Source organism: Oryzias latipes, chromosome 2 (assembly GCF_053564925.1).
Source record: "Oryzias latipes strain Hd-rR chromosome 2, Olatipes_Hd-rR_3.1".
Taxonomy (NCBI): domain Eukaryota; kingdom Metazoa; phylum Chordata; class Actinopteri; order Beloniformes; family Adrianichthyidae; genus Oryzias; species Oryzias latipes.
The window spans coordinates 37,392,811-37,406,226 of NC_136238.1; the positions used below are offsets into that span (position 1 = coordinate 37,392,811).

At 40.5% G+C, this 13,416-nt stretch overlaps 1 protein-coding gene across 2 annotated transcripts in view; it reads left to right on the top strand.

Annotated features, from left to right (window-relative positions):
• The first annotated feature begins 1,388 nt into the window (after positions 1-1,388).
• LOC110014653 (uncharacterized) overlaps positions 1,389-13,416 on the top strand; it is a 50,178-nt gene continuing 38,150 nt past the window's right edge. Inside the window, exons 1-2 of one of the 2 annotated variants that reach the window (XR_002289643.3) lie at positions 1,389-2,041; positions 3,708-4,082. Coding sequence is in view for 1 of the 2 variants with exons in the window: in XM_078937268.1 (XP_078793394.1) it covers positions 1,735-2,041 (307 nt within the window). In the remaining variant the exon portion in view is untranslated. The remainder of the gene's footprint in view (positions 2,042-3,707; positions 4,083-13,416) is intronic. The other variant, XM_078937268.1, reaches the window with a different exon arrangement.

Sequence of the window (13,416 nt, forward strand, 5' to 3'; positions counted from 1 at the left end):
TTGATTACAGAAAACTTCCTATAAACTTTCTACTTATCATCAGCAGGTGTTACTGTACTAGAAACTCATATATAAACATAACTTTAGTCCACACAACACTCCCATATGGAACTGTCGGTATGTTTTATGTAGAAACAAATCAATATTTTACAAAAATTGGATTGATAACAGCATTTGGTCATTACTATATATTATGAATGATAATGGAAACATTAATTCATTTGAAACTTTTTCCAGTAAGTTTAAATTGAATGATAGAAAACAATACAACGATGTGATCAAAGCAATCCCTCAGACTTCGATCCAAATGTCCTCCAGTTTGGTTCATAATGTTCAAATTCAGCTTCCATCCCTGTTGTTTGATGGTCGACCGGTTAATTCAAAACTTCCAAACTCATTTATACGATCTCTATTTGTTAGAGAACTGTTTCCAACATTTGACAAAAATCATTCTATGTCAGCATTACACAAGAGAGGAAATAAGCAAGTTAAGATCTCAGTTTATTAAATATCCAATTTTCCCAAAATACAAAGAAATCCATTTTAAAATAATGAATGCAGTCTATCCGTGCAAAGAACTGTTACACATACGTTTTGGTTTTCCAGAAAATAACTTTTTTTTGTGATATAAATATTGCCACACTTGATCATTTGTTTTTTGAATGTATGTATGTTTACAGTTTTTGGGAGGATTTCTTTTTTTGGTGCTCCTCAAAGTTTCCCTTTCCTATTTCTATTCAACTACAAAAGCACATTATATTATTTGGAGTAGTTTCTGGTGATAATCTATTTGATTTGACATTCAATACCTTATTAATATCTGGTAAATTTTTTCATTCATAAGTGCAGATTCTTAAAAACGAAACCATTATTCAATACATTTCATAAAGAAATCAGTTTATATTTTAAATCTCTGACATTGATGAAAAACAAAAATGCAATAAAACTGTGTGTTTTCATTGAAGATGACAAGCTGTATCACAATCCCTAGTATTGTAAACTACAATTCTATATATTTTGTTTTATTTATTTATTTTCTTGAGCCAGTTTAGCTCGTGCTGGTTTGCGGCGCCTTCCGTCCGTGAAACCCGGGTTCGACTCCAGGCTGCTCCCTGTTCCCTTCTCTACCTCTGCCGGTTCCAAGCCCGGTTAGAGAAGGTTGCGTCAGGAAGGGCATCCGGCGTAAAACATTGCCAAATTTACCATGCGACTTGTTCGCTGTGGCGACCCCTGATGGGAGAAGTGGAAGAAGATTTTCTTTTCTCTCTCTTTTTTGTGTGTTGTTATTATGTGTATGTTTAAAGTTCAAATAAAAAAAAATAAAAAAACAAAAACACATCATTACCCAGAACCGGAAGTCACGTCCCATTCCCCCTTCTCCATCTGGTCGAAAAATATTAGACACACCATAATTTTGTTAATGAAAACTGCCACTTTCTCTTTTATTTGCCAGTAAAGGTGAAAAAAAGCAATTTTATGCAGCCATCGACATAATAATGTGAGCGACAGACAACACTCCAGACCAGCTGGCGGCGCTAAAGCACCATGACGCTGTTAGCCAAACAAAGAAGAACAGCACGAGGCGCTAGCAGTGTTAGCTTGTTAGCAGGCTAGCAGCGTTAGCTTGTGTTTAGAGGTCGGTGGTGTTTTGTTGGGACGTTTGTGAGGTTTTTGGACAGAAAGGTCGATACGTGGTTCGTGTGGGAACTCTCAGTATTTTCCAAAGTGTCGTAAATGAGTGAAGAAGTGTTGAACGGAAAGACAACGTGGATTGCTGTGATTGTGAGACTAGCAGATGAACGATCGGAGCTGCAGCGAAGAGGACGGCGGTGTTTGTGGGAGTTGGAGCTGAAGATCGGAGCAGGAACCATGTCTTCCCTTCAGTCTCTGAGAGAGTTGATCAGCGAGCGACTAGCTGCTGCTGCTGAAGAAATCTGCAGACTCTGTGAAGGAACCATCGTCCAGTACGAGCAGGAGCTCTGTCGTCAGCGCAGACTGCTGGATGTCATCTGGAAACCACAGCTGCAGCTACACCACATAGGTATGCGACCTTCATCAAACAAACAGAGAAGACCTTTGAGCTTCATGCTTTTCTTTTTGGTGACCCGTCTGTCACTCAGTGGTGGTTCTACACTAACTTACTCCCGGGCGAGTTACCTTCCCCGCGCACACATACAAATTTGATGACTTCCTTTTGTGTTCTCTATCTTTATTTGTCCATTTTACAAAAAATAAAAAAAGCAGAAAAATATATAAATTAATAAACTCCTATAACAGGGACGCCAAACTTAGTTGCACAAGGGGCCTAAATCCAAAACCTGCTTAGGTTTCGGGCCGAAAAAGATATACATTTGCTGAAAACACTTAAACTGAACTGAAAATGAATAAAAACAGAAAGGAATACTAATCCAGAATAAATCAAGTTAAACCTTAAATAATATAAAATTTGGCTCTCCATAAAAATATATTCTGTCCAAATTATACTAATATGAACATGCTGCAAAACAAACACATAAATATAAAACATAAAAATTTAAATCATAGAACTCATCAGTGGGATTACTTCAAAATATTTGACATTTTCCCAATTATATTTTGCAACACCAACATAAAAAATCCTCCATAAGCCTCAATACTTTCATTAACAAATGATCTATAGTTTATTAATGATCTCATTAAGTGCAGCTGTTTTCCTGCATTACTTGCTGTCTTTATGTCAAATACTGACACCAACTAAACCACAGCAGACGTCAAAAATACATTTATATGTAAAATAAAAGGTCATAAAAATGTCTACAATATTTAATAAAGAATGACTTTTAATAATATGAGCTGAGTCACCTAAAGGCATGCCATGATGGCACGCTGCCTGGGCCCACAACCCCTCCCTTTTCCCTTCTCAAAGATAGGACCGTGCAGATGCAGCAATTCACAGGTTTTAGGCCATTCCAAAGTATGTGATTTAAGAGATAATAAAGAACTGATTGAGACGCAGATTTTTCATTGTCTTCCAAGCACGGGAATGGCGCCCCCCTGATACATTTGCACCCTGGGTAATTGCCCGTACTGCCCGGCCCTAAAACCTCTACTATTGTTGCTGTCTACAGACCACCCACCCTCTCCTGCTTTATAAAAGATGTCTCTCCATTTTTATCTTCACTTCACATCTGGTAGAATAGGATTTCAGTCATTTGTGATTTTGATTGACATGTGGACAACATTGATGATGTCACAATTGTGAGTTCTTCACTGATTTCAAAAATGTCCCACAGCTGCTCACAACAGAGGACACACTATGGACTTGGTCATTACCTGTCCACAACTGTCCAGAAGCCACTTGTGTACACATTCCAATGTACACATCTGGAGCAGCTGCTTGTGCTGTTGGAACCACACCCCTGGGGTGTTCAAGTCCTGACTGTGCGCCATAAGCGCAGATGCCAGTAACATGTGTCACACATGATTCATGAGGGATCATTGACGTGTTAATGACAATTTTGATTTTTTATTTCCAATTTTAAGAAATTAATGACACATTTATTAAATAAATTAATGGCATCTATATTTATTGTTTCAACTAATCTCTTGTGGTCCTCCAGACTCCTCAGACATTTTCTCCAATGATCACAGAGTTTATTGATGCTTGAAAAAACCCAAAAGTCCTGGAAACGTATAAAAGGCTCCTTGTTGTGTTTGTGTCCCTGTAGTCCTTCCCCAGCATTGGATGACTGAAGAGGAAGATCTCTGCAACCAGCAGAGGAACTTCAGAGTGGAACAGGAGGAACCAGAACCTCCACAGATTCAAGAGGATCAGGAGGAACCAGAACCTCCACAGATTCAAGAGGAACAGGAGGAACCAGAACCTCCACAGATTAAAGAGGAACTGGAGGAACCAGAATCTCCACAGATTAAAGAGGAACTGCAGAGCTTTAATGTAACTGATAGTCAGGATGAAGAAGGGAACCAACGCGAAGAATCAACATCAACTACAGATGAAGAGACAGACCCACAAAACAGAGATCAGAGGAAGAGGAGGGACAGAAGTCATGTCCAAAGTGTGGACAACTCTCACATGTCAGCAGGTCAGTGTGACTCTGATCTTCATCTCCACACTATCGGTATGTTCACTTCAACAACGGTTCTATCTTGAGCTTCAAGCTCTCCAAACATGCAGTCCATCAACAGCGTGTCCTGGAAGAGTCTCTTCTGTCCCTTCCAGTTGAAAAGACAGAAGACATTATTGGTCAGTGCAGCCGACAACATTCTTCAAATCACATGATCTTAGTTAGTCCCTCCAGCTAACGACAAACAGGAAACCTTAACAGATCAAAGAGAAAATTGTTAGCAGATAAAAAAGTGCAATCTGTTTTTTCGTCTGTGGTTCTAAGTTTGTAGTTCAGTTCTTTTCAGCAGATTTCTCTGTCAAACCCAAAATCCATCTAAACCTCTTTGATGTCTCCATGTCTCCAATTCCAGACATTCAGACAGCTTCTATTTCCAAAACTACATTTCAAGCTAAAACCCAAAGGGTCAGGGTCCTGCTCATGGATCTGCAGACAGAGAAGATTCCAACCTGAACACATCAGTGAAAAACAGCTTAATTCAAAAATATAAACTCTAAAACACTAAAGAACCATTTGATCCAGTTTCTTCCAGACCAAAACCCAACAAGAGCCACAAAGTTCCACTTCACTGTTAAACAAAATACTTTTTATTTCTGTCTTTCTGGATTTTAAGACAGTTATTTATAAAATGTAGCTTTTAAAAATTTATAAAAAAAATAACTATGACAGTGTAATTAGAGCTGTCATGTCATTAATCAATCATTGTCTGTTTTTAAGTAATCTAATGAATCTATTTTTAATCAATCTAACGTAATAATTGCTCTGAAAAGCCTGATTTTGAGGTATTTTATTGAAATCTGTGACATTGTAGTTCAGAAAAAGATCAAGTTACAACTAAAGTGGCTTTTTGAATTTTTCTTATGTCAGAATTTTCTGAACAATCCAAAGAACTGTTGACCACTAACTTCTTAACACCACAAAACATTTCAGGGGTCCACAACCTGGGACATGTTCCATAGTGCAGAGGGAAAGACAGTAAAACGTGGGACGTGACAACAATAAGTACTGGATCTGTCATCCGTTTTTATTTTTTAGACTTGATAAAAAAATCATGTTTGAGTGATCATCGCTTCTCACAATGAGCTTTTTTCCACTATGGGGTCATAAGGGGTCCATTCACGCAGCGCTGTAACTTTGACCCTTTTTAAAATCAATCACCAATTCAACTTTTCAGTGGACGAAACAAAGAACTCCAGAACAATAAAGCCACTTCTCCAAAGTCTCACCTTCAGTTTTAAACAAAGTCTGTGTAAATCCACCAAACATTGGTCACATGTACTCAGAGACATGCTAAAAGTGCACAATTGTAAAAGGTCTTTTATATAGACAACTGTTTGGTTGCTTAGAGCTCTAAATATAAAAACAATGCTTTTAGATCACTTAGACACAGATGGAGAACCAAATCAACTGGATTAGTAACAGGTTTATTTATTTAGGCTTATTTAATAGGGACAGTGCACATTAATGAACCTCTATCAAACAATGATAGGCGTAACAGGGCTCCAGACTGCGAGCAATTGGTCGCATTTTGCGACCAAAATTTGAGAGTGTGCGACTGAATTTTACATCCAGTCGCATATGCGCGACCAGTAAATTTGCCTCCCCCACCCTACGTATTTTTTAAACATTAAACGTGGAAGGGGCACGTCAATGATCAATGAAATAATCAATGAGACGCAAGCGCACGCAGGCAGACACACACACTCGCGCACATACTCATGAAACGCGAGCACGTACACTCTCGCGTGATGCCTGTGTGTGAGGAGCCCACTGCGTGTGAGAAGAATAGGGAAAGCCACTGTGAGTGGCTAAAATGCGTGGAGGGGGAGGGGCCTAGAGATAATCGAGTGCGCGTAAACATCTGTGGGAAGGAAACGGAGACAAATATCACAACCTGATATGTGCGTCTGAGCTATGAGCAAGCGAACTATTGATTCGTTCTTCCGACCTGCGGCTAGTGTACCAGTGCCAGAGTGTACAGCAGGGGTCTCAAACTCGCGGCCCGTGGGCTATTTGCGGCCCCCAAGATGATATTTTGCGGTCCCCGCCTTAATATGAAGGTTTAATGTTACTGCAGCCCGCCAGTTTGTATGAATGACACTTTTTCATTGTCGTGCGCGAAGCTGACCAACCAATCACAGTGGGGTATATGACTCTTGGGGGCGTGACAATGACAGGGTTTGAAAGCAGGAAACCTGACAGCCCCCTCCCCGGACCACATTAAGGAGTTCCTTACTTTCCTTTAGAACGTGTTTATTCGCTCGTAATTTTCTAAATACATGCAGTCCGTGCTGAACTTTTCTCTGGGCCGCACAGAACCGGAGGAAGGTTTGGGTTTTGGTTACGGCGGCGCATCAAACGGTTATGCACGGCCGTTATGGCAACACACCGTCCCGCGGGAGTCGGGTCAGCTGAGGAGAATAAATATCCCTCACCTACATGCGTGACAGCTAACGGGGCTTGAACTTTAAACACGCTCCAGCAAAAACAACATTAGTTTTAGACTCACTGAAAATACGTGGGGAAAATGCAACGATAGACGTGTTTGAGATGAACCATCACCTCGCCTGGGTCGTTGGGGACACCAGGCCGGGGGGGCTGTGAGATGAAAGCGAATCTGCAGCAAGACTGAAGGACAACAGGAAATTGGAGTCCTTAACATTCAATTTAGTTTTAATATTCCTCTCCCCCTTAGTATGATCTGTGTTATTATATATTTTATGATTATTTTAATGTTTTGTGATGTATGTAGCCTTTTTTAATGAATTGGTATTTTAAATTATTTTAATCACTCAACTACAAAAACCATAAGGACACATGTCCCATAATGCATTGTTTTGTAGTCTGTAGGGCAGCTTTCAGTCAGTTCAGTTTCCAGCTGTGTCCGGGTAGGTTTGCCCCTTGCTCCCACCCCTTTCCCGCAATATTTTTGTGATGATTGACAGTTGATGTTGGAGCAAAAACAAAAATATATTTCACACACCAGGTGATCTGCGCAGCGTTGAGTTCACCTGGGTGATCTCAAACACACTTATTGATCATCTTGGCTGCACCTATTTGGTGTCACAAAGATAAATTTCCATCCGTTTTCTTTACTTATTTGTACTGTCATGACAGCGATGCTTTTGTCAGTTTAACTTCTTGTTGCATCTTCAAAAGTGCAGAATAAAATGTGACACTGAATTTGAAACAGCACATTGTAATTTCTGCATCTATTATTAAAGTATTTATTAGTAATACAGAGGAAATTACTAGATTTGGTTAGCATGTTGATTTACGGTATGCGCCCCTCAATTTTCTGGTTGTGCCCCTAAAATTTTCAGTTAGGGGCCACTGTGCTCCTAGTGAAAAAAGTTAGTCTGGAGCCCTGCGTAAACATGCTGGATTATAGCAATGATGCTAATTTGCATCCATAGTCCCTAGGCAGGAAACATAAAACAGGACAAAACAACAGACAGAGTCACAAATACAATAAGAACACAAAAAGGTTGTACATTATGAAAATTAAAAGTCAGTGGCTACAGGACTGTTTTGCTTTCAGCCACTGCTTGGGCTGTGTTTTGAAGGTCTGTAATGTCTGTAATGAAGGTCTCTGGCTCGTCTCTGCTCTGTACCTAACCTGACCGAGTACCTCGTCTCTGCTCCTGCTCCTACACTTGGATGTGGTTCCTGTCTCCCGGTCGACTCGCGCCTTTGACTGTCCCCCCAACCACAGCTGGATGAAGCTCGTCTGCTGGACTTTATATATGTAGTTGTAGATTTAGATAAGTTAATTCTTCTCTAAGAGTTCTGGTAAATCGCCTGTCCATCCTGGGGGAGGATCCCTCCTTCATGTGGGCACCCCTGAGGTTTTCTTCGTTTTTTCCGGAATCCGTTTTTTTTGGGAGTTTTTCCTTACCGCGATGGGGGGTCTAAGGGCAGGGATGCCAGTATACCTTAGTCAGTTTGTTAGTTCATTTTAGTATTTTCCTATTGAACTCTTTGTATTCGTGATCCTTTTGAGTTCATGTTTTACTTCGAAGCCCATCGAGACGACTGTTGTGATTTTGGGCTATACAAATAAAATTGAATTGAATTGAATTGAATTGTTTGCAGGGCTCGACATAGCCATTTGTCCGCTGGCCCGGTCCAGCTCGCTCCAGCAGTACGGACCAAGGTTATAATAGTTTCGGATTTTTTATTAGTTTTAGTTTTTATTTCGTTTTGAATTTTTGTTTTTAAATTTATTTAGTTTTAATTAGTTTTTAGAGGCGGCTTTACTAGTTTTTTATTAGTTTTTATTTTTTGAAATTGCTTCGTTTTAGTTTAGTTTTTATTAGTTTTAGTTTTTTCTTTCTTTTTTTTTTTTGGTAAATTAGGATATTTCTCAGGTGCATGATTCAAAATCACCAGAATAATTTTTGTATGATAAAAACTAGATCAAAGATACATTTTGAAACACTTATTATTCAGAGGACACAAGGACAACTATCCTTAAATTAAAATACAACAGCCGATAACAGCATTACGTTATCTGCTCTCGCTTCTTTTTCGGGGGAGGGCGGGCGACAGGCTAGCTTGTCTAGGTACTGTTGATTTGCGTTTTTGTGTGCGCTTTTTAAATGTACTTTTAGATTTGTAGGGTTTTTCCCTTTGAGGAGCGTTCCACAAATGTTTTCTCCTGCTTATTAATTTGGCCACGTGACGCACCGCAACAGCGAACACTAGCCGCGGTTACATGGGCCACAGTCTCGGTCGGAATGAATCATTAGGGCATGCGCAGTAGTGTTAAAATATCCCGGAAGAGGACATGAGTCCCGTTGTAAACAAACGGCTGCCGCATACATTTATGCAGCAGCTCGGTAATAACGAGACGATCTTCCAAACATGCTTTTTATTAATGTAATGAATATTATGAAGCGCCTGTTCGCTCATCGTTTTATTTTCAGGGGTTGACATAGCCCAGAAATTTGCACTGGCCCACAGGGCCAGTAGTTTTTGAAAGTTACTGGCCCTGCCTAAAAGGTACTGGCCCGACACCGCGCACAGCGTGCCTCGCCGCTCCGCAGGTGCTTGCAAATTTAGGGGGGTCCGGGGGGGGGGAATGCCCCCGGTCCGGGGGCGGGAGAGAAGAAGAAGAATGACAAAAGGTTTCCCATAGAAACCCTTGAAGTCTGAACACAGGACTAGCAGAAAAAGTAAATTATGAAGACTCGTTTTCGCACACTATACTTTATTGAAAAAAAGGTGAAAAATATATTAACCGTTAGATATTTTAGTGGCCCGGGCAGACAAGTGAAAAATATATTCTTGTGGTCCGTACTGCTCGAGCGAGGTGGACCGGGCCAGCGAACAAATAGCTATGTCGAGCCCTGTTTTTTATTCTGCGTGGTCAGTGCTTTTTTTGTGGAAGAACGGAGCTGGAAGAAGGGATAGGAGAAGGCTAACACACGCTAACAGCATTACCCTTTTTATGGACACAAAATCCAGGACCATGCGGGAAAAGCTGTAATCTGCATCTTGGCTGCACGTAAATGTCTGGGAATAACATCAGCCTTTATTTTGATTTGATTTGATAAAGAAAACCGAAAAAACGAAATGGTACAAGACTGGACTGATCCGAAAGTGCCGTCCAACTATGTGTACTGTTACACCCCTATTAATCACTAATATCGTATTTGCCAGTTTTCCTCATATCGTGCAGCCCTCCAAGGGGCCGAATACTTTTGCAAGGCACTCAATGACTGGAATGGTAAAAATGGCGTATACTTATATAGCGTTTTCTACCTTCTTACGAAGGCCCAAAGCGCTTTACAGTCACAGTCCCATTCACCCATGCACACACACATTCACACACTGATGGCGGCTCCGCTGCCGAACACTGGCGCCAACCTCCCACCAGAGGCAAGGTGGAGTGTCTTGCCCAAGGACACTTCGACACATGGGCGTGCAAGGCGGGAATCGAACCTGCAATCTTATGATCATGGGTCGACCGCCCTACCGCTGCACCATGGCCGCCACGGAATGATGGATTGATCAGTTATTGTTTCATCAAATGTGTGTTGTCTGCTGGGATGTACTTGGTCGTTTTTACATTCTAATAAAATACACCTACCCTTTGGTGGTACCCCTACCCCTTGCGTGATTGAATGAAATATCTCACACTAGTTGGTTTAAAGGCATAAGGATGCGTGTGTGAACACTGTGTTTTGTGTACATTATTGACATGTGGACATTTTTGCAGCTAGCAGGTGTGTTGATAACATTTGAGTGTGTGTGTGGACAAGCCCCCCCCCCTTTGAACTACATTTGAACCTTACCGTAATGATAAACAACCAGTAAACTTGTTGCTTTATGCTGCTTCAAGGTCTTATCCCCCCCCTCCTATTATCACCCTCCTCCCCCCTTTATAACATCTCTCTCTCTTCTTCCCTCCTTTCCTTTTCTGTCCGGTCCAACACCAAAGATTTTCAAACATTATTGAAATCAATAAAGTTTGTGCTCAATTACAAAAGGGGTTTATTCAGACATACCTTTGGTTGTCTGAAGATTAACAACCCCTGTTAAGGTAAAATATGTCCGACACAAGAGGCCCTCAATTGTCATCTGCCTGCCCAGCTGTTGGACAGGACAAGTTTAAAAAAAAAAAATACACCTACCATGACCCAATCCTAATTGTATTTTCCATTATATGTTATCAGTTTATCTTATTTTGTATAGGTAGATTCAATTCAATTCATAATTTGCCTCAGACAGGTTGATCAGTTTGGTTTGTGGGAAAATAAATCCATTCATGCTGTAGCATTAATCGTTATATTCCTAATGCTACAGCATCACAATAATAATTAATTTGTGGAAACAAATTAATTATTTCCCATGAAAATATATTTTGTTCAGAACAAAATAATTAATATGTAGGAAAGAAATAACGCAAATGATAAATCATTCATAAACACGGATATGAGCAATAATTGGATTTACAGCAGATACCTTCACATTTCTGTCTGTGTATATCTCATTACAATGCATGGAAGACAGAGAGGATGTTTAGAAATCATCTTGCTAATCTTAATTTCTTTCCATAATATCTTTTCTTGATCACCAGTTTTACAAGTTATAAACTGACCAATCAGATGCCTCAGTAAAAGCATGTGGTGCCTGCTGGCCCCACCTCGAATGTTTGATTGACAAATTCTCCCTAGCAGCTTTCAGTGAAAGGGGCGTGGACTTTGAACAAGATCATCATGAATGGAGACTGTAGTTGCTCTAAAAACGTGACTCAGACCAACGTTGACAAATCACTGTAGCCTGGCTCAGAATGGCAATGGATTTGTTGTTACTGACAACAAAGTTTATATTAGAACATTACTTTATTATTTTTGGTATCTTTAGAGCTATAAGCATTTTGGACCAAGCATGATTCATATTTAAATAAGCATTTAGAAAAGATTATTTATTGATATATAGTAATCTCCTTTGTAGTAGGACAAACAGGTTATGATTAGTCAGAAAATTTGGTGACAACAGCTTCAGTATCTTTAGAGCTAATGAGCACCTTTATTATGATTCATATATCTATTAAAATCTGAAAAAATGTATAAAATAAGATAAACTAAAGATATACTTTCTCACAAAATGTTTATTCTTCATGACCAGCTTATATAAAGTGGTGGGCAAAATTGTTGGTACCCCTCAGTTAAAGAAAGTCCACAATGCTCACTGAAATGACTTAAAACATTCAAAAGTAACAATAAATTAAAATCTATTAATAAATAAATAATTAAATTCAGTCATTACTTTCGATTTGTTGATTAATAGAATTATTTTAAAAACAAACTAATGAAATAGGGCTGGACAAAAATGATGGTACCTATAACTTAATATTTTGTTGCACAACCTTTTGATTCAAATACTGCAATGAAACGGTTTCTGTATTTGTCAATGAGTCTTCCGTACCTGTCCAAAGGTATTTTGGCCCACCCCTCATGAGCAAACTGCTCAAGTTGTCTCAGGTTTGACGAATGTCTTGTCCAAATGACATGTTTCAGCTTCTTCCACAGATGTTCAATGGGATTCAGATCTGGGCTCATCGAAGGCCACTTCAAAATAGTCCAACGCTTTTCTCTGAGCCATTCTTGGGTTTTTTGGCTGTGTTTTGGATCGTTGTCCTGTTGGAAGACCCATGACCTGTGACTGAGACCAAGTTTTATGACACCAGGCAGCAGATTTCTATCCAGAATGCCTTGATAATCTGGAGATTTCATTTGACCTGGCACAACTTCAAGACATCCTGTGCCAGATGCTGCAAAGCCGATTAGAACAAACGTTCACATGGGTCACACTTTCCATCGGAATATTCATTTGGGCATGCGCAGTAGTGATGAAAATACCGGAAGCGGAAATGTGACTCGTTGTAAACAAACCTTGTTTTCGTATACATTTATGCAGTAGCTCGGTAATCTACGAGACGATCTTCCAAACGTGCTTTTATTAATGTAATGAATATTATAAACCACCTGTACGCCCATCATTTGATTTTTAATCCGTGTGGTCAGTGCTTTTTTGTGAACGTGTTAGCCTCTACCAGGAGAAGGCTAACACGCGGTTACATTAGCCTTGATGAATGCAAAATAATCCATGCGGAAAACGCTGCAATCTGCATTCTGCCTGCACGTAAATATGTGGGAATAACATCAGCCTTTATTTTGTCGGTACACGACTGGAAAGACAAATCCACATGATTGTTTGGACATTTCTGCTTTGAAAAGCTCACACTGCCCCAAAGCTGCTGTTTGACCTGGCGGTCCAAGCTCTGCTCCGACACATGGTTCTCCTGAGTGAGTTAGGCAGCCGCTAACCCAGACAGAGTGGCGGGACAGCTCGCAGTCCGAATTCTCCCACACAAAACGCACACGTAACAAAGCATCCTCCCCTCCCCTCAAACACACATTAAATCCGGCTGCTCTGCTTAGAGACACAGTTCGCTCCGTCCGCTGGCACCCGAACCCGGACCGCCCAGGGTCCAGACGTTACGGGGCACGAAGCGCTCCGCCCCAGGATCCCCCTCGTAAGGGGTGTAAAAGGGGAGAGGTGAAGAGCCAGGGGGGCGAGAGCGGAGCTTTGCACCGGGCATTCTCGGAGCAGCTGGTTGGTCCTGTTTGAGCTCCAAAGTTTTCTCTGGAGGGAAATGCCGTCTATGCATGACGTAAACCAGAGCAGTAGTGACACACTATTGGAATGAACCGTTTGCATGAACAACGATCGGATCAACAATCGGTATAACCCACCTATCTCAATCGGGAAGAAATTTTGA